This window comes from Anopheles stephensi, chromosome 2 (assembly GCF_013141755.1).
Source record: "Anopheles stephensi strain Indian chromosome 2, UCI_ANSTEP_V1.0, whole genome shotgun sequence".
In the NCBI taxonomy this organism is placed as follows: domain Eukaryota; kingdom Metazoa; phylum Arthropoda; class Insecta; order Diptera; family Culicidae; genus Anopheles; species Anopheles stephensi.
In genome coordinates, this window is record NC_050202.1 from 73345587 (window position 1) to 73366109 (window position 20523).

At 48.1% G+C, this 20523-nt stretch overlaps 6 protein-coding genes across 9 annotated transcripts; 2 read left to right on the forward strand and 4 right to left on the reverse strand.

The window, feature by feature from the left end:
* The first annotated feature begins 706 nt into the window (after positions 1–706).
* Positions 707–3309, forward strand: LOC118504248 (maternal effect protein oskar). Its single transcript, XM_036038474.1, has 4 exons — positions 707–1081; positions 1178–1671; positions 1763–1859; positions 1924–3309. Exons 1-4 carry the CDS (start codon positions 964–966, stop codon positions 2430–2432), a joined length of 1218 nt encoding a protein of 405 aa, XP_035894367.1. The 5' UTR covers positions 707–963; the 3' UTR covers positions 2433–3309.
* Positions 2584–5205, reverse strand: LOC118504245. The gene is made up of 5 exons (XM_036038468.1): positions 5054–5205; positions 4643–4988; positions 4532–4582; positions 3533–4466; positions 2584–3459 (listed from the first exon to the last, which is right to left on the reverse strand). The coding sequence occupies exons 1-5, from the start codon at positions 5068–5070 to the stop codon at positions 3380–3382; spliced, it is 1428 nt and encodes a 475-aa protein (XP_035894361.1). The 5' UTR covers positions 5071–5205; the 3' UTR covers positions 2584–3379.
* LOC118504249 (abasic site processing protein HMCES) lies at positions 5206–6545 on the forward strand. Its single transcript, XM_036038475.1, has 2 exons — positions 5206–5358; positions 5435–6545. Exons 1-2 carry the CDS (start codon positions 5339–5341, stop codon positions 6477–6479), a joined length of 1065 nt encoding a protein of 354 aa, XP_035894368.1. The 5' UTR covers positions 5206–5338; the 3' UTR covers positions 6480–6545.
* Positions 6483–7352, reverse strand: LOC118504250 (translation machinery-associated protein 16 homolog). The gene is made up of 3 exons (XM_036038477.1): positions 7234–7352; positions 7074–7159; positions 6483–7004 (listed from the first exon to the last, which is right to left on the reverse strand). The coding sequence occupies exons 1-3, from the start codon at positions 7234–7236 to the stop codon at positions 6554–6556; spliced, it is 540 nt and encodes a 179-aa protein (XP_035894370.1). The 5' UTR covers positions 7237–7352; the 3' UTR covers positions 6483–6553.
* Positions 7353–7510: 158 nt separating this feature from the next.
* On the reverse strand, positions 7511–11212 carry LOC118504247 (epoxide hydrolase 4-like). 2 transcript variants are annotated; one of them, XM_036038473.1, is made up of 7 exons: positions 11066–11209; positions 9137–10550; positions 8965–9063; positions 8689–8876; positions 8488–8620; positions 8024–8432; positions 7511–7951 (listed from the first exon to the last, which is right to left on the reverse strand). In XM_036038473.1, the coding sequence occupies exons 2-7, from the start codon at positions 9383–9385 to the stop codon at positions 7767–7769; spliced, it is 1263 nt and encodes a 420-aa protein (XP_035894366.1). In that variant the 5' UTR covers positions 9386–10550; positions 11066–11209; the 3' UTR covers positions 7511–7766. The 2 variants fall into 2 exon arrangements, with proteins under 2 accessions (XP_035894366.1, XP_035894365.1); XM_036038472.1 differs by having other exon boundaries at positions 9137–11212.
* A 170-nt stretch (positions 11213–11382) lies between these two features.
* Positions 11383–20146, reverse strand: LOC118504246 (elongation factor 1-alpha-like). 3 transcript variants are annotated; one of them, XM_036038470.1, is made up of 4 exons: positions 20028–20146; positions 14747–15754; positions 14455–14660; positions 11383–13723 (listed from the first exon to the last, which is right to left on the reverse strand). In XM_036038470.1, the coding sequence occupies exons 2-4, from the start codon at positions 15567–15569 to the stop codon at positions 13364–13366; spliced, it is 1389 nt and encodes a 462-aa protein (XP_035894363.1). In that variant the 5' UTR covers positions 15570–15754; positions 20028–20146; the 3' UTR covers positions 11383–13363. The 3 variants fall into 3 exon arrangements, with proteins under 3 accessions (XP_035894363.1, XP_035894362.1, XP_035894364.1); XM_036038469.1 differs by lacking the exon at positions 20028–20146 and adding an exon at positions 19108–19257; XM_036038471.1 differs by lacking the exon at positions 20028–20146 and adding an exon at positions 15879–16027.
* Between the last annotated feature and the right edge of the window lie 377 nt (positions 20147–20523).

Consider the following 20523-nt stretch of genomic DNA (forward strand, 5'->3'; position numbering starts at 1 on the left):
GCCGCAATCTACGCACACTACGTCGATTTTGTTTCCCCATTCGTTATTCTCTTTCCCACAGATAGGTTAGAAAGAGAAAGAAGACCGGTTTCCAGGGTACAATTGTTTATGAATAATTAATCAGTTTAAATAAATAAATCATCTACAATAAATTCAACTAAACTGCAATCGTAAGCTAAACGAGTGCTTTGGGGATTGTATCGTGAGACAGCTAAAATAAAACTTGGAAAAATAAAGTGAAAATATTAAATTTTGAGAGCGTTTGTTTAATTAACTGTGTTTAATTAAGTCTAGCTGGAAGATACTTTATCGTTAAAAAAATCATCTCAGAGTTGAAGAAATAATATCTACTCTTTCTTTGGCAATGAACCTCGAGAGGTGTTGACCGTTCTTTCTGGCTTGCATGCTTTTATTTTACCCGCAGCGGTGTACAGTCAGTCATGCGTACGGGCGAACGGTCCAGATGGGATTCGATGCACGGTCCTGCCGTGTCAAAAATGTCTTATAATATTGAAGGTGTATTTTTTACCTTCAAGGTGTAAAATAATATTGAAAAACATAATAATGTAATGAACTTTGCGATTACTTTCCTAGAAGGAGAAAAAAACCTGTTGCACGTTTCTATATATTTTTTTAAAATAAATAATTCACCACCATACTTGGTGTTTCTCCCCTGAGCTCTTACTTATCATCGACCAGGATGAGTATTGTTTCCGGTACGATTCGGCCTTTTCGAATGGACCTTCTGTCAGTGCCAAAAATCCTTACAACAAAAGTCTATAAATTGATCCATCTGTACCGGCCCTGGTTCCATTTTCCCATACCACTCGTACGGGTAAACAGTAACGGTGCGAGAACTCCGTTCGATACGGTGTGTATGTACCACGTGCCAAACTACGGTGTAATACTCTGCCCGGTGTGCAAAAGTGCGTGAGTGCTGTTTTATACAAAAATTGTTGCAAAATGGTTTTACTCGCACCACCCACAACGAATTATGACCGAGAGGAAGAGTTTAAGGTTGAGCTGCGCAGCGTTATTATCACCCGCTCGAAGGAGGGTGCGACGATCGAGGAAATAATAGGTACCGGGAAGGGCGATCACCACCTTACCACGATCTCCGGGACGCTGATGCTAATGTGTGCGCTTGTCTTGTTTTTCATCGTCCCCCTGCACGCAGACGATTATCGGGAGCTGACGGGGACAGACTTGATGGACCTATTTTACAACCGTACCGTACTGGCCAGGTATCTGTCCATGATCGACAACGTTTGGTGCTCGACGGATGGTTCGTGTGGCACGCTGCTATGGTTCTGCAGCACGCCCAGGACGAAGCACATGGTCCATCTGATACAGCAGCAGCGATCACCACGTGCTGGCCGTAGCAACTACCGACGTTACATGCCACGTGGACCATTAGCAGCACCGGTTGTCAGGCAGGATCATCAGAGTAGCAGATTAACGGGCGGTACGGGAATGGGTTCCACCTTGGCCATGCACGGAACGTATCGTGAAGCGGCCCAGGTGCAGGAACCCGCAAGACCAAGCCAATCCAGCCGTTTCCAGTCGAAGCGTCCGTCACGTGTGGAACGATACAATCCGTATTCGCGCAGGATCACCGGCCGTACTGGCGGTACAGGATGGAGACAGTCCCGTTCGGATGAGCTCGATTATGTAAGTATTAGACCTTAAAAGGACGATTTTAGTTCTGGCCGAGTGTAGCTTGATTGATTGGGCAATCTATCCTTTCTGCTCTACATTACAGTCGATGTACGGACCATCGTACCATCGTCATCAGCTGGTGGGAGATGACTTTTTCCTAGCCATAGCTAAATGGGAACTCGGATTTTCCTTTGACCAAGGTATGGCCGGCTTCACCTACACGAAGAGCACCCCGTCACTAAATTCCTTTTCTCCCTCACTCAGGCCATACGATCGATATGAGCGGGCTATGCATCTCAGGACTAACGCTCTCGGAGGCGGCCAAACGTGTCGAGGTAGCACCGTTCATCGCCGACCACGTGCTGGTAAACGTTGGCACAGTCGACCTGCTGCACGGCCGTGCAATGATCGACCTGATACACGACTTCGACCAGCTAGTGGCCCGGTTCCGCGAGCGCAACGTCGAACCGATCATGACAACGCTGGCGCCGATCGCAAACAGTGGCGGCCGGACACCGATGGCGGAACGGTTGCTCAAGATGAACGAGTACATCTGCCGTACCTGTCCGCGCACGATCGATCTGTGGAAGCACTTTGTCCACGCGAACGGTACGGTACGGTTCGAGTGCTATCAGCCGGGACCGCGGAAGGTTTCGGGCAGCATAATGCCGCACGTGCTGTGGAACAAGCTGGGCCGCCAGCTTCTGTTGGGCGTGCTGGGCAATGAAATAGCCGCCCAGCTAACTACCGACGAACAGTGGAGATATTACTAGGCCCGGCACGCTCGTGGTCTAGTCGTACTAGTAGCGGCGCACGCACTTGCGCAGTACAATAAGGGCTTTTCCTCTTAAGTATTTGCCACGCACCCGCATCTGGCAGTTATTTATTCCTCCTTTTTTTTAATTTGTTATCTAATTGTGTTATTGTGTGTGTGTGTCGCGTTGGTGACCAGTGTCTTATCCTTGTATGCTTGTCGCACACACCATCCGATTGTTCTTATTTGTTGGCTTAGCTTAAACTCTTTTAAAGTTAAACAACCTTCCAACGGTGATCCGGTCGCGCTGTTCCCTCCCGATGGTAACGAATGGCACCTGATTCGGGCAAGATAAGAGCAGCACACTGACCACCTTGGCATCCCGGGAACAAGCGTATCGGACAGTGTGGCTTTTGTTTGCCCCCCCCTCAGCCCGGTACGGAGCCACGTTTAGTGTGAAACGGCAAGAGTTGGTCCTTCCGGAAGACGAATTGATGCTTGACATGGTTCACACCTGAACTGGGCCCAGGGCGTGCTTCGTACCGGCGACTGCTGTGTGCAACACAAACGAGTTCCAACATTCAGCTCTCCAGCCGGCCGGTCCATTCAGCGTAGGGGGAGTGTCTATTCGAACTCCAAATAGCAGTCGGAGAGACTGGCGTATTTTCCAGGACCGGTCACGCAAGCCTCCCGAGCGTTCGTTACCATAGCAACGGAACAGCGAAGAAGCTTCACGGAGTGTGCGGCAATTTCTGGCAGAAGCATGATCCATGTGTCCTAGGCAACCATCGAAACAACCTGTCTGTCTGTTCGATATGTGTGTTTTATAGTGTCTTTCGTGTTTGTGCACTTATGTGTCAATAAAAATTGTACTACCCAGTGCAAGTGAATCGAAACCGTTGGCTTTGTGTGGGTGGAATTTGTTCGTTTATTGCCCAGGTGCTCAGGTGGCGCAGCATTTTCGAACTAGGTTATATCGTCGATACTGTTAATTTGTGCGTGAGCGCAGAAGTAATCGTTTACATAGTTCCGGATGAATTTTTTGTCTGCAAAGAAAGGTATGGGTTAATGTAGCAAACCTGACCCACCAAGGGGAACAATATTTTCAACGAAACTTACCGGGGTATTGATTCTGGTAGATTATACCGTCCGCTAGCCGCTTGGCAAGCTTCTTGAACAGAAACCTATTAGCTATGAGGCCATCGTTTAACGGGCGCATCAGCGCTTGCACTACCCACTTGGCTATCCGCTGCCGGCAGCTAGACACCAGCACCTCGTTCAGCTCGATCGATGGACTGTACGGTCCGAGATCCTGTTCCTCTCCATCGTCTGCCCCAAACAGCGCTACGAACTCGGACTGTACGAGCCGCTCATACCGGCGGTAGTCATCTTCCGCAATTTTCACCAGCAAATTGCGTAGCTTCATTCGCTGCATGTGCAACTCGCACGGCCACATACTACAGCGCAAATCGGGCGGTTCGGCCGGAGGCGCAACCGGCACCAGAATCTTCCGATCGATCTGCGGACTGGACGACACGGCCGGTGGACCGCCATGCTGCTGTCCATCTTGAAGTGGTTCAACGGAGGGTGTTTCTTGTGCACCGAATATGTTCGTTTCGTCATCGGATGGCTCAAACATGGCTTGCAGTTCTCGGAGAATTTCATCATCCATTGCTTCGTTACGGGGCCGTTTACTTTCCGATACGGGGTGTTCGAAGGGATCGATCGGTTTTGGCATCGGTTTCGATTTTTGTACTGGAACGGTGCATTCAGACGATACGTTCCCATCACCTGCTTCGTGGGCTACTAGATGATGTATCGATTCTTCCGGCATGATTTTGTTTCGTTCGAATATTTGCATTTTTTCCTCCAAACTTATTTCCGGAACAGCTGCTAGTGAGCTGTGCTGGATGGGAACATAGGGCGCTGTGTCTGGGTCCGTCTGTACACCAACGTGACACTGTTCTCGTTTCATGAATGCAGGTTTGAACTTTACGTCGGTGATATTGGGATGAATCAGCCCGAGGGTCGTTTGCTTCCGGATTTCTCCTATCTAAAAGGAAGGCCGATGATAAGCGCAAAGAATGCACAGATAATAAGGATCTAGGTCTACCCTACCTTCTGCAGGATAAAATTACGATAGAGAGACGTAATCATACAAGCTTGCACCTGCAAGGGAAACACAATGTTATCACTGATCGGTTCGGCTCTATTTGATGGTCCACCTACCGCTCGCATCTCGATAGTTTCGGCACACTGGCGCAGTTCATCGTCACTGAACGGATTATCGTTGTGGTTGTTGCTGTACGACGCTAACCACGTGTGATAGTTCTTGCGCAGCACTCGGTCCAGATAGTAGAGATACTGTTGCCGCACCTTCGCCGAAAGCCGGTGGGCGGGCAACTGTATGTCCTCGATGAGCTCCTCCGTATCGCTTGCCGTGCTGCTGCTGTTGTACAGGTGTTCCTTCACCGACGGTACCCTGTTCGATTCCTCGAACGGATCAAACACACTGCCCCGGTAGACAAAATCGAATGGATCCGATTCGACATCGCCACAGTATTGCTTGTTGCTCCTAACAGAGTGAAAACTTACTTTCACACACGCTGGATTCGATTTTGTGAGCTAAAAAAAACTTACCATTTCCGCTTCAGCATCTCCAAAAAGGGTTCTCTTGGTTATCGATCGGTTCTGGTGTGGCGAAGCATGTTTTTAGGGGAAAAGAAGATCCGAACGCGCGCGCGTTGCTATGGAAAAAGAAGTTGTTTGTAAACAAAAACGGCTGTCAGTCGCTGCGTTTGACGTTTGTCGGTTTGTTTTGGTAACGGCGCAATTAAATTCGCACCGACAGAGGACCGACGGATCACGAAGCAGAAGTTCTGGGAATTGCATTTCTGGTGTTCTGCTCCTGGAAACGCATTTATCATGTGTGGCCGCACGTGTTTGTAAGCATCTTTACACACTTCTTGAGATTTGGGGAAACTCAATAAATAAAGACCCGTTTTCTTTCATACTCCCAAGGACACTGGAACCCAAAGATCTGGAAAGCTGCTGTAAATACAACAAAACGGGCCACAGCAAACCAAAACAACCGCGCTATCGAAATGAGTTCAATTGCGGGAAAAAGTATGTGCCTTCGTTTAATGTGGCCCCCACGGACGTAACGCCCGTACTCGTTTCTGCCGTACACTTCGACGATTCGGCGGATTCGGGTGATCGGCTGCTTGTGCCGATGATGTGGGGCATGGTACCGCGCTGGCACAAGGGTGACTTCCGGAAGCACGGTCTTACCACCAACAACTGTCGTTTGGAAGGGCTGGCATTTTCCAAACTGTACGGACCTCCGCTTGCCGCTGGCCAGCGCTGTGTCATCGTTTGCGAGGGTTTTTACGAATGGCAAACAGTAAAACCGATGAAACCCTCCGATCGACCAGCATTCTTCGTGCACATGCCACAGGATGAGAACATAAAAATGGAAGACAAATCTACCTGGCAGTCGGGTAACGGTGGTCAGCTGCAACTGCTCCGCATCGCTGGGCTGTTCGATGTGTGGAACGACGAGAATGGAGACAAGCTGTACAGCTACACGGTCATCACGTTCGAGACGGAGGGTCCATTTTCCAGCATTCATCACCGTTCGCCGGCCATTCTCGAAACGGATGCCCAGGTATCGGACTGGTTGGATTTTAAGCGCGTTCCGGCAAACAGAGCCCTTAATCTACTGCAACCCTGCCAATCGCTCAAGTGGTACCGGGTGTCAAACATTGTAAATAACTCGCGCAACAAATCCGACCAGTGTAACAAACCACTGGCGGAGGGGAAGTTGGTGGACGGTGGCAGCACAAAGGGTCCCGTAGTACCGAAAAGCAAAATGATGCAATCGTGGTTAATAGTTAAAAAGAGAAAAATTGATGAAGCCGAACAGAAACCATCCATCGACGAAAAGGTGAAGAAAGAGCCGAAGCCAGATCCGGAACAAAAGTTATCGCAAGAGGAGAAGGTGAAGAGAGAGCAGGAAACGGAACCGATCGACAAAAAGCCGAAGAAAGATCCGGATGTGCCATAAGTGTCTCAGTGAATCTTTTCATAATGTTTATACTAAAAATAAGAATTTTCTACATTAGGTACCCAATTATCGTGTTATTCATCCATTCTATCCACATTGACCTTGCTGGCCGATGATGACCGTAGCGATTTTCTGGAAACAAATTTCAGCGTCAAATGCTGTATGGTTGCCGCGCTGCCGTCCCATTCTTGAAACAGCTTGAAGTTGGTGGCATCACACAAATCGGGAAGCTCAATACCGCCGCCGCTGTTGAAGTTAAGCTTTTCCGTATCGATCGTCGTTTTAATCACGGCTTCCCGTGCTGCATGCTGCGTTGCACGGTGCTTGCCAATCGATTGCACTATCCTGATTTGTTCCAGCTCTTTGTCGAACCGCTGTAGGTACCCGTCGATCAGTTCTTCGAATTCTGACTTCGTTAAAGGTGTTTGTCGCTCTGCCAGTTGCTCAGCAAACCAGGCTAGCTTCTTACCCACCAGATTGGCTTTAGCGGCGTGGCCGAGCTTAATTTTTTCTCGGTTATTTATTCTGCAAAGAGGGCAGTACAGAATCACCGAAAGGAACGGAAAGTGGATGAATTTGGTTCGGTGTGCTTACTTTTTAACCTTACGCGTCAGTGCTAGTGTTTTCCTACTTTTAGGATGTTTGCACTTCGCTAGCTCCTTTAGAATGGTTTGTTTAGGCTGTAAATTGAAGTTGCAAACGAAGGTTCATTTAGAGTGTCGCTTGGAAGGATAAAATTATGATGTGTTTTTACCATTTTAACAAAAATTCGATGCCACCAACCGCAATACAAGAGGCGCGCACGTTGTTTTGATCGCTGTGTTGTGAAGTAGTTTGACAGATGTGTTGTTGTTTGCAGTTTATACCGAACTGTCAAACGGAGTCGGTAATTTGAACTCAACAGTGTGCAAATGATAACGTGGATGACCGATTCGTTCGAATCAGTTCTGTGAATCAAACCTCCTTTATTTATCATCTGTTTCGTGTTATCCTAATGCAAGTGAGACGTAAAATGAAGTTTCCAATAGAAATGATTTGTACAAAACGTTTTATCAATTTATTATTAACTAAGTAGAATCTGGTGATAGATCTTACATCAAATATATTCGTACACGTTAAATTACATTCTCATGAATGGGAGCGGAAGGTAGGATGATACTTAAAATATATACACACTTTGGAACATAAACGACACACACCAGCTTGCCTAGCCCGAGTAGAAAAATATGGTACACAAGCACACGCTTAAATTAGCAGAGTTTGAGAGCAGCAGCTGAAAGAGTCCGGCTATCCTTTGATCATAAAGTTCGGCACACTGTTGAGCGGATTTGCAAACGCGTACGTTTCACGTAGATTATTGCCAAGCTTCACCGTGTTGTTCGCAACGGATCCAATGCCTCCAAACATCCGTCCTACCAGCCCACGCGTCTGCGCTGGTTGCACGTCCGTTGGTTTTTGGGAGTATTTTTTACCTAATAAAGAAAGGGTTAAAAAAACAATATCATGACTTCCCGTCTAGAGTATATGTGGGGCTTCCAGCGTACCGATTAGAAACTTCAGCACGGTGCTGTTAAACTCTGTCGCCATCTCTTGGTGCGGTGCCCGGCCACACTGTTCGATGATTTTGATGATAAAATTTTCACAAAACTCCGAACTCTTCACCACCGTTTCGAGCTTGTAAAACCGATCATCGTTCCCGGTGATGATCAGGCAGGGACACTGAATGATCTCACCGTCCCGCACACGGTAGAACAGAAAGTTGCGATAGTAGTTTAAGGGCCCCCGCCAATCATCCGTTTGGCAGAAGCTGTACAGGTACGCTTCCATTAGATTATTCGTCAGCGTGCCATTCGTGCCGGATAGGAAGAGCTTTTCCTTGGTAACGTGCGAATGGCAGCGGCGCAGCACTTTATCGGCCGTATGCTTCAGCTCCATCTCGGGCAGCATCGGTAGCTGGAAGACGATACAAATTAGATTGAGCCTTCAGAGAAATGAGATCTTTAGGTACCTGCACGAATTCTAGCCAGTTCCGGTTGAACGGAGACCCCTTGGGTAGATTATCCCACAGCAGGTTCGGATGGGGCGTCGAAACGCTCACAAACTTGTCAACCATTTCCGGGTTCGTGTGGGCAAACAGCCACCTGCGCGCATGATAAGCAAGATAAGCAATTAGATCGAGAAAAAAAGGATTTAGAGCAACCTTTCTTACCCGATGGTGGCCCCCAGATCGTGACCTATGATGGATACACTTTTCGCACTGATGGCTATCAGAAACTTGCGCAAATCTTCACACACCTTTTTCGGCGTGTACTCGAAGCGCCAGTGCGGTTTGTCCGAATCGTTGAATCCTTTTAAATCCAGTGCGATAACGTGAAAATAATGTGTCAGCTCCGGTATCTGGAATGTGCGAGCGATTAGCGAAAGGTCAATATTGCGGTGCGCACTACCAGTTGAACGGAGTATCATGCCATACACACACACACACCTGATAGCGCCAACCAAACCAGCAGTCCGGAAAGCCATGCAACAGCAGCACGATGGGATTGCTTCGACTGCCGGCCTCAACGAAATGTAGCTTTGTGTTCTGAAAGTGGACGGAAAAACGGTTGAAAAGAAGCCGTCCGCCGAGATGCGTTACTTGGTAGAGGCGCCATTACCTCAAGCTTCACGTACGAATGCCGGCCCAGATTGGTGTCGGTCATGAAGAACGGTGGTTTGTTCGGAAAGTCCGTCCGTTCGATCGTGCGCCGCATAATCGCGGTCGGGTTCACCCTGCACTTAACACTCTCGTACAGCCACTTGAGCAGGATCAGCAAGTTGGCCAGCAAACAGCGGGCATAGATCCTTGCTATTTCCCATTTGGGCACCACCTCCAGCACGTCGTAGTCACGCTTCTGGTTGGCCATTTTCGAACACTGTGCACGCTGTCCCGTACTGTCAGCTAATCGTTTTTCACCTGTCCGTTACCCGGGTCACAGCAACCAGGTTGAACAAGGGTTGGTTATTAAAAGCAATTACAAGATTACACTTCCCAACGACGCTTGCTCGACGACGACGGGATCGACAGATCGCAATGCAAGTTAGTGAGCGGTGACTTTAGCACGTGTTGCTCCGGCAACCACCACACACACACGTTGCGTATCATCGGGTGAATAGATGATCGGGTCAGCAGATGATAGTTTTGCCTCGATTATACACTCGTAGTGTCACAAGCCAGGCCGAGGGAGCGAACCAGAACTGCTCCCGTCCACTGCACTTGAACCCCGGGAAGGTTGATAAGCAGCACAACCCTTGGAGAGGTATTGTTCGCTGGTGCGTGTTACACGGGCGAGAATGGTCGACTGAGCGGTTTCTACACACAGGCAGTGTGCATCTCCAGACACTTTGCTAGGTCACTGACGATGGCAACGGTCGGTGCTTCGGACACCTCACTATCTCACTGCCACGGAGAAGCACACGTTCGTTGGTTGCTGCGGTGTACGTTTACTTCGCCGTTTGTGCCCTTCTAGATCGCGATGCATTTTTGCAGCACTCGACAGCGTAAATCTTGTCCGCACAAAACATCCGATGCTACGTCAGTGGCGGTCCTCCGGATTCTACCTAGCGTCGAGCGTAGCAGAGCGGCCGCAGCAACATCACGCTTCCCGTGTCTGTGTATGTCCGATGGTGACTTCCAGCCGATTAACCTCTAGCCATTTCAGCAAGCGAGACAGTGATAACGGCCCAGCACACACAACAAATCTCACCACTGGGAAGGAACCTTCGAATGCTGCTCAGCCACAGCGGTCGCCGTACTGCAACACGTTCGATTTCCACCAGAACATAAGCCGATTTTTTTTGTTTTAGTTGGCCAGCCTATATTCTGGCGGTGGTCTTATCACGCTCTCAAATTTTCCCGTTCACTGGCACTTTACGTCTGCAGATGCAGAGTACCTTGGTGGGCTGTGAAATTCACCTTACCACCCCACAGCACACATTAAACACGCAAATCCAACGCTTGCTACGCTTCCCCCTAGTACTTCTCTCTCTCGGGGATGAATGCACACGGCGCTTCTAAACGAATGAGAAGGGCTGGGAAACGCGAAAAAAGAAAAAAGAAAAACAACCACCTTTCGCTATCGTTTCGTAGGGAAACAAAACCCAAAACTCGCACACACGCACACACACAATCTGATTCCCTTTGGCCCTTCATTCGTGTTCGTTCGTAAAGATGTTGAACGAAAGGAAGCAGCACGCTACACGCTACAGCAAGCTGTTTGATGGTATTGGTGAGCACCAACAAATTATGTCAGCAAGCGCCGCCGCATCGTAGTACCATCTGATCTGTCGGGGTTGCGCTCATGAAGACACACACTCGACGGACGGGGTCGAAAGTCCAGCGCTTCGTCATAGTGGGCTGTGACGTAGATGCCTTTTTTTTTCTTCTTCTTCTGGGTGGTTGCCCTTCACAACACCGTGAGAGTGCGAAGGGAATAAATGTAGGTCACGCGCAGGTTTAAATATCACGTCACACACAGCACTCACACACACACACACACACAGCAAGTCCCTCTGAAGTCTTCAAACGGTGTGGCACGTTACAGTACGTTTGCGTAAGGAGTGTTGCTCCATTGCTAATTAAATTTGGAGCGTTGCAGTACAACGGATTCTTAGTCCGGGCTCCTCACGCCGACCAGTACGTAACGCGACTGGCAAACGGAATGCTTCCCCGCAGTAGCCCGAGAGATTCTACCGCGATTCACCGGTTCGCCCTCGTAATCAGTGATTACAGCCGCTCGGTTACCTCCGCAGGACGACCTGGACGACTTTATCGCTTACGTGAGCGGTGCCGTTGGTGAATCGGTAAAAAGTAATGCTTCCAGTTACTTCGCCAAATCAACTACACGTAAAACAGCCTTTTTTCTTGTAAGCCTTTCATGAGTTTTATTGATAGCTTCGTTTAGGGTCCTGGCTTTCATCCTAATGTGCTGTCAGATGGTATCCTGGCTTCTTCTTTTTTTTTTTGTTGCAAGTTGAGTTTCACATTTAAGGGGGTTTCACATATACGTTATTTCGTGTGAGTGTGTGCTTTTTTTTGTATTGGTTTTGTATCCAATGTTGCAATTTAACACGTAGAAGAGGCGCGGCCTGTGTTAGCGCGCTTACATATAGGAGGACCACTGTTGAGAGGAGTATTAGCAGCTTCAGGATCGTTCTTCCGGGTTCGAGCGTTGCACGTACTCTCACACACTCTGATACACCCACACACACACATACACACTGATGGTACCGTGTGGTTAGAGGTGAGGTTGTGAAACAACGTCTTCGCGAGAGTAGCAGCAGCAACAACAGCAGGCAGAATGTACCAGGTCTAGGTTTTCTTAGAGGGACATCTAATGTCAGTACTACGAAATCCACACGATCGTCCACCATCTTTGCTATGAAGGTACTAACGTAAAACCAGGAAATGAAAACTCAAGAAGAACAAACCAAAGCAGAAGAACGAACCTGTCCTCCGAAAAAAAAAACCAACATAAACAAAAACAAATAACAAAACCAAACACAAAATACCAGACACCAGTTTTAGGATCGTAAATGGTCTTTTCTTGTTTCACATTCGCTCATAATTGTTTTTTTTTTTTTTCTGTTTGGTGATGAATCCCCCTGAGCTTAATGGGGGCTGAAGTTCCTCCTTTTCGCTGGTGAGTCTTTTTTGGCTTTTTTTTTTTACTGTCTGTCTCTCGATGTTATCACGACCCAGCTAGAAAATGGGGGGGAAGAAGGTCTTTTGCTTGCCTAATAAAATCAATTGCACAAATTAAGAAAAAAAAACTAAAATTCGGGGTTTTCCAGTGCTGTTGAGCGCGCCTTTTTGTGATAAAAATTTTTCTTCCTTTTTCTTGTCTTTTTCATTCTCAGGTATCGGATTCATCCCCATTCATCCCGGTGTGGTGTGTGGAGAATCCCTATCCTGGCTCTCTCTCTCTATCGGCCATGTGTGTTTTTTTTTCTTCTCTCACGTAAGATGGTGGTCGCACACTATTACTTGCCCCCCGTTTTTCTGCTTCAAAATATCATCATGATCGTAACGAAGCCATTGGATTGGTTCGAAACTGTACTAACTCTACGACGGTAGCGGTGGCGATCATGCTGCTGAGCGCAACGACAACGAAGATGATGCTTTCCAGTGCGACGATAACGGTGGCGATCGTTTGACCGAGCTGACCAATGGTGGCAAAGTCCTCGTCCATGATGGTGGTGGTGGTGGTGCTGGTGGTCTGGCGGCCGGTGCCATTTTTCCTTCGAAATGCTTTACGATGGTGGTAAAATAAGTTAGTTACCGCGGAAAACAGTGACAGCGAGGGCGACGGTTTGAGGGAGGTGAAGTTGTAGCCGGAGCCGTCCAAGAGTTCCGCCCTGCCGTCGTCAACGGCCCTCGGCGAGCACGTGGCCACCGTCGGGTTGACCGTTTCGGCCGCACTGCTTCCAGCGGTTGACGAAGATGAGTGTTGACGTTTTAAATTATTACAATTATAAGTGTTATCAGTATAAGCATGGTTAAGTGGTAGTTTATCGTTAATATTAATTCTTAGATTATTATTTAATAATAATAATAATGAATGATTTTTCTTCAGCCACGCCGTTACCGCTGCTGCTGCTGCCGCTGCCGCCACCACCAACACCACCTCATCGTCGTCGTCGTCGTCGTCGCCGCGTGCGCGGTCAGCATCATCTTCATAATCATCATAATTATTATCTGCTAATAATAACGTAGAGAATTGGATATCCTTTCTTATCGCTGCTGCTGCTGCTGCTGCTGCTACGGCTGTTGTTGTTAGCACTGCTAGCTCATACTCATATTCCTCTGCTTCTACGACTAGTGACGGATGTTGCTGTGTCTCTAGTTATTTCTTCTTCTGGGCCTTTTCGGCGGCCTTCGTTACTTTACCGCCCGACGCCTCCTTAAAGTTGACCGACTTGATGACGCCGACCGCCACCGTCTGACGCATGTCGCGCACGGCGAAGCGGCCGAGCGGCGGGAACTCCTGGAAGCTTTCCACGCACAGCGGCTTGCTTGGCACCAGGTTGACGATGGCCGCATCGCCGGACTTGATCGACTTCGGGTTCTCCTCCGTCACCTTGCCGGAACGGCGATCGCACTTCTCCTTGATCTCCGCAAACTTGCACGCGATGTGAGCGGTGTGGCAATCGAGCACAGGCGTGTAACCGTTGCAAATCTGGCCCGGGTGATTCAGCACGATGACCTGGAGGCGGAGGAGATAAAACGGGTGGGGAAGGATTAGGTAAGCTCCAAAAAATTGGCTGGAAGAATGAAGGACGCCCAAGTGTAAATGGCGATAGGGGACCACCCAAATGTGAGCGAGAAAACACTTGGCTGAACAAACACATCAAGGTTTTGGGCGAGAAAAGTTATCAGCAATGTTGCGAAACGTCACACAAGGCTTCGGTCCAAAATGTCTATTCTAATCACCAGGACCCCCAGTTGTGCGAATAGTGTTAGCCGTCCCGGTATCAGCTGCATCCGTCCCGTCTGCCAAAACATGGGCCAGGGACATTATCAAAAACATTGATATGCGGACGACATGCGTTGATAAGGACGTTATGAAATAATTACTTCTGTCTCCAAGAAGAATGTGTGGTTAGGACATAGGAAAGATCACGCTGTTGGGGGTTTTGCTGCAAGATCATTAGCATCGATCATTGACAGCATGCTTAAAGGCGATATTTTTGTCCACAACACGTATGCGTCAATGGACTTTGTCTTGACTTTCCAATTTTTTTCTCCTCTCTCGAATATCTTGTGTACAAAGAGAAATTGCGTTTTACGCGGCAGAAGGAAATTGCATCCAAAATTAGACATCTCTTGTCTTCACCATTTACGTGCTGACATTTGCTCTCTTTGTAAACGGTTTGTATATTGAAGTGGCGTCTCAGAGGACCCGAATACCCCGCAAGTTGATGATGTTCTCCTTACCTGAGCAGTGAAGTCAGCGGCACCCTTCGGTGGGCTGGCCTTGGAGTCACCGGCAACGTAACCACGGCGCAACTCCTTCACCGACACGTTCTTGACGTTGAAGCCAACGTTATCACCGGGCAGAGCCTCGGACAGAGCCTCGTGGTGCATTTCGACCGACTTCACCTCAGTGGTGATGTTGACCGGGGCGAACACAACCACCATACCTGTGAGAGGGAAGAACCGGCACATAGCGTTAGAGTTAAATAGTAAGTAATAACCCCCTCACAGGCAGCATTGGCGAACCACTTACCTGGCTTCAGGACACCAGTTTCCACACGACCGACCGGTACCGTACCGATACCGCCGATTTTGTAGACGTCCTGCAGCGGCAGACGCAGCGGCTTGTCGGTTGGGCGCGACGGCGGCAGAATGTTGTCCAGGGCTTCGATCAGCGTCTTGCCCTCAGCCTTGCCCTCCTTGCGCTCGACGGCCCATCCCTTGAACCACGGCATCTTGTCCGACGGTTCGAGCATGTTGTCCCCGTGCCAGCCCGAGATCGGGACGAACGCAACCGAAGCCGGATTGTAGCCGATCTTCTTGATGTACGAAGACACCTCCTTCTTGATTTCCTCGTAACGCGCCTCATGGTACGGCGGGTCGGTCGAGTCCATCTTGTTAACACCGACGATCAGCTGCTTGACGCCGAGCGTGAACGCCAGCAGTGCGTGCTCGCGCGTCTGCCCGTTCTTCGAGATGCCGGCCTCGAACTCGCCGGTACCGGCGGCAACAATCAGCACCGCGCAGTCGGCCTGCGACGTACCGGTGATCATGTTCTTGATGAAATCGCGATGGCCGGGGGCGTCGATGATCGTCACGTAGTACTTGGCCGTTTCGAACTTCCACAGCGCGATGTCGATGGTGATACCACGCTCACGCTCCGCCTTCAGCTTGTCCAGCACCCAGGCGTACTTGAACGAGCCCTTGCCCATCTCCTGCGCTTCCTTCTCGAACTTCTCGATCGTACGCTTGTCGATACCACCGCACTTGTAGATCAGATGGCCGGTGGTGGTCGACTTGCCGGAGTCGACGTGTCCGATGACGACGATGTTAATATGCGTCTTCTCCTTACCCATCCTGTTGCTTTCTTCCTTCTTGCTGGCTCAAAACAAAACTATAGAAATCCAACAAAAACCCCACTCGCTCTAGACGTCTCTTCCTTTCCCTTTAGCAATATCCGTGTTCTTTTGCTTTGTCTTGATGGTGGCCGGTTGGGGGACACTTCTCAAACGCTCGCTCACTCGTACGATTTGCCGAAAATCTGCAATTGGGAAGTGGGTGAAACAACAGCAAATCACAGCTCTTTAGTTTTTGATTACTATTTTGACTCTCAAACATTCTAAGCGTTCCTGGAGCACATTCGTTAAGAACCTCTTCGAACGAACCTTTTCTTCCCGTTCACACTTGATGTGCTTAAACCGTGCACAAGCTATCTGCTTGGACTGGACCATCAGTATCCAGCAGATGTAAGACATCAGGATTACGTGAAAGATCCTCATCTTTGTCTGATTGACACTCTCACACCACTCTAGCGACTGGATTTTTGAATCTCTACCGACAGTCACTGGAATATGACTTCCAAGGATGAGGTCGTCCTAACAGCTATCGAAGGGAGACTCCAGCTATTCGGCAAAGTTGTAAACTGTGCCAAACGCCTTGTGCCTAGTAGTAGCAGCCCGTCCAACGCCGCTCCTTCGCTCTGACTGACCAATTCTAGACTGATCGCGATCATCGCAGACTGTCTCTTGATATGGACCTCGTCCGAAAAAAAACGCATCCACGGTTTTACGCTGCTCCCTATCGCTCTACACAAGAGCAAACATATGCGTAAAGACCAGCCCGGAGTGAGAGTTTAAAAAAAGATGCCTTTGAAAATGCCGTACGATAGGCGCCGGTGTTGCGTTACTGGCTTACAGTGGGTAAGTTCAATCCGGGACAGTCTAACCATATTTTTCAATATTTTGGAGACTTAGCTCAACTGGCTTATAAGTCCTGGTAATTTATCATTTTAAAATGGAACAAATCGCAATAATTCGACGTGCCGTTCAACTCGAACCAAAATTCCGAGTAAAATAACTTAATTTAAATTATACTTTCATAAAAATATAGCTTCAAGTTATTAGAACAATCGGAGCCGTTGGTAACAAGCTCACCACAGGCTGCCAGCTATTAGCGTTACAAAACGAATCTCGCTAATCAATCGAATGATTAAGTGCGAACAGAAAAATGAATAAAATTCGCACTTTACTTCCACAACAGGCGTGACACAGACCTTCCACCACATGAATGGACTGGGCTGGTATAGGACATGCGTTTTGGCAATGATTCTTAGCTGGTACACCGCACCACCACCACAAACTGGTCGCTTATCGCAAGGGAGAAGGTCCACCAGGATTTCTAAAAAGCGAAACCTTGCTGACGTAGCCAAGGCATAGATTTGTTTACTACTGTGTCCAATACTTTTACCATCATCTCCCCAAATTCAAGATTAATAACCTCACACTTCAACGGTACTAGGTCCCAGAAGTGAAACCAGTTCGGGCCAGTTCTCTGTACACAAGTCGAGGTCCATAGTTTCTTGGAAACAATTCATCAGAGCTAACGAAAACAATCAAAACAACAAGCTTGTTTTGATGAACATCTCGCTATTTTTTTTTCTCTAACCCTATCAGCTTGTGTTTTGAGCTATTTAAGTGTTTACTGCCAATTTAAAGTGACAGAATGATTCATTGGCCGAATTCAACCGAGGGGTACGAAAAATACTTTGATTCAGACATTGAAGAAATTGATCATCTAATATAACTAAGCTTTATCCATTTGATGAAATCCTCTTAGGACACTATCTACCTATTTGGAAGGATTCACCTTGGAAGGATAAAGTGCTACTCAGGGTAGTGATGTACATTAACACGTATAGCGTACTTTCTTGTTGGTCCAAGCTATACAGAATCTACTCTTGTACAGCGTGGAAAAACATCAACTCTCTCTCTCTCTCTCTCTCTCTCCCTCTTTCTCTCTTTCTCTTTGATCGCAGAGCAGAGTGACAAAATCGATACTCAACGCGGCCAACTATGATGTGAGCATTGCTCCGCTGCGTGAACCGGTGACTTGATGGGAAGATTCTTCCTTCACACTATGCCAATGGAGACGCCCGGTGTTGGACGGAATGAGAGGAATATTTCGCACCATTTTAAAATTTGTTGACAAAATGCATAAAATAGACAAGTATTGGAAACAAGAAATGAAAATTGATGGTTCTGCTTGAATGCCAACCCCGGTCTCCACTGACCCGGCCCGGAAAGAAACGAGTTGGTGGAGGTCGTGACAAATGGGATACCCGATGCTGGACGACGCTCATGCGCACACCACACACTGTTGTGGGATGTGTGTGGGAGAGTAAATTGTTTTTAGAGGTTCTAAAATGCAACCGAAATGCACGATAAAACGGCTCGTATGCTGTTAATATAGCCTTTTATCCTTTCTGAACGTAAAAGCCCATTACTGGATGCTGTCACCGATCGCTGGACTCCTCAAAAGATAATCTTCCAAGTTGGCAAAAACTTTCTTGGAGAGCTTGCAAAAGAAATGGCTCTCCGCAGGGACGAGCGCCATCTATTGTTGAGAACCAAAGGAATCCGATTGGAATTTTCCGGTAAAGTATCAGAAGATGGTCTAGCAGACATCGATCCACATAATTAAATTTAAGTCAAGATATTTAACTACGCACATGCCGCTACTATTTCGCCGGCAGTTTACAACACCCCCCGGCCGAGATAATTTGCCCAAGAGAGCCAGCGAGAGAGTGGTGTGATTTTTCCTTTCCCGGTTCCCGGTGGTGAGCTTATTGATTTTTGACCCCACCGCCCCCTTACACACATCTTCTGACTGACTGCGAAATGTTATAAGTTGAGCGGTTGTCAGAGCCCGCTGTCTCGTATGGTATCCAAGTCAGCCATGTTTTTCATGGCGTACTACGGATCCAAGGCTGCTTCTTTGCCCGTATAATCGATTCAACCGTAACCGGCCCAACAAAAAAAGGGTGCAAAATGGTGGAATATATCGAAAATGCTATACAGCTATTATTATTTAAAAAAATAGGGAAGCAAAGAGACGATGGCGAATTCAAACGAAAAACAACTTCGTTCCGTGAGCAAATCTCATCACCACCCGGGAGACTCTACTGCTCAATCCCCAAACGGTAGACATCTTGCTTTTCACTGCCTGCCTGGTTTTGACGAAAGACGGCTGAGAAATCGTCGTCGTCACCGTATGTCAGCCTCCCCGTATGTGCCCCGTCCCAGGCCACCCCATGATTTCGCACACTGCTCTACCGCGACTGCAGAATTCGCGTACCCGGCGGAGACATTGTCTCCCGCTGGCGGCGTGACATGTCGCGGTATAAATATAGAAAAGCACATTTTCTGCTCATCGGCCGCCACGAGGTGGATCGCTAAAAAACCCTAACCTAAGATTTGTTCCGAGTGCGACGACACACACACCGGGCCTCACACGCGTGTTCGACCGGAAGAAATCCGTGCGAGCGGCACAGCAAATTATTAGCCAGTAGTGTAGGCCCAAAACCGGGAAAAAACGGGAAAATCGATGATTACTTACAGATTGCAGTCTTCTCCGGGCACACAATCGTGTAAGGTCAATTGCAAACACACACACAGACACACAGTCACACACGGCTCTTGCGAGGACGAAACTGCACCAGCGCACGTTCGCTTTCGATACTAGCGGCAAAATGAGCTGCTGGGCTCCAGGCCGAGGTTTTCACAAGGTTTTCCTCTTCATGCTGTACTTGCAAGGTTAGCTAGTGCTATCCTGCTCGCACACCCATGGCAGCGTACGGCGCGGAGAGTGGGGTGGTCTTTCCTTCGCAATGCCTAGCTATCCTTTTCTACCATTTCACCGTTGCCGGGCGCACCACCAGCGGCAAAGTTTGAAATTGGAACTTCCTGGCTGTCTAGATGTTTCCTTGCATCGTCGTGCGGGGCTGCCTAAAACGGCGACGTTTTTGCATTATTTTGCACACACAGTATGCCATGCATTTCATTTTCCCAACGGCAGGTGTGGGCAAAAAAAAAGTACTCTCTCGGATAAGAAAAGAAGAAAAAGAAGGTTACTATGGCAGGGACGAACACGCAGCACGATACTCTACCTTACAGCACTCAATTTAACTAAACTAAAATGGTGTGAAAATTTTTGGAAAATCCAGCGACTCGGTTGCCCGGTCGAGACATCACCAACACCACCAACACCATCATCAGCCGGCTGCAGCCAGGTCGAAGAACTCGTGCAGGCTCGAGAGGTGGACCGGTATTGCAACATGTCCCGCAACGCCACGTTTTTCACAGGAGTTTAACAATTTGGGGTTTGCACGGAGCAGAAACCTTTGCTAGCACTATAGATTTCACACATCCATCCTCAGCCGGGGTCCAGGCGAGATGGGTGCCTTCTTGTCGGTCGTTGATTTTCCAGAAATTTTCACACAATTTTTGCAAGAGCACACAGAAAAACGTTCCACTTACCACGAGCACAAAGGAGTGAAAGGCCGAATTTTCACTTCACGTTCAGAACATGCGCGACCAACGTGACGAATGAACGCGCGTCGCCCCAAACGATGAGCGTTCATCGGGCGCGGAATTCATTTTCGCCGCGGATCCACCCGGCGGCTTACTGTGCTGGGGCGAAGGACCATGTTTCGATGCTTTACTGTTCGGTAAGTACAGCAATTTGGGAAGTTATTAAGTATATGTTAGGCAGTTTGTACACAGGGAATGCATTTTTTCCATGTTCCATGTAAAGAAGACAATCTGCTTCACAAAAAATCACTAGCGGCCAAATTCAAATTTTTCAATTTAAATCTGAAAACGAAAGGCGGAAATGTGTGAATACATACATTGCTTTCGGTGGAAATAATTGAAATAATTTAAATTAAATAATATTTACCTTTTATTTAGTTCTTTTCAATCACGGAACCGGTGTTCATTTGCATCCAATTTGAAATCACAAACATTTTCGCCC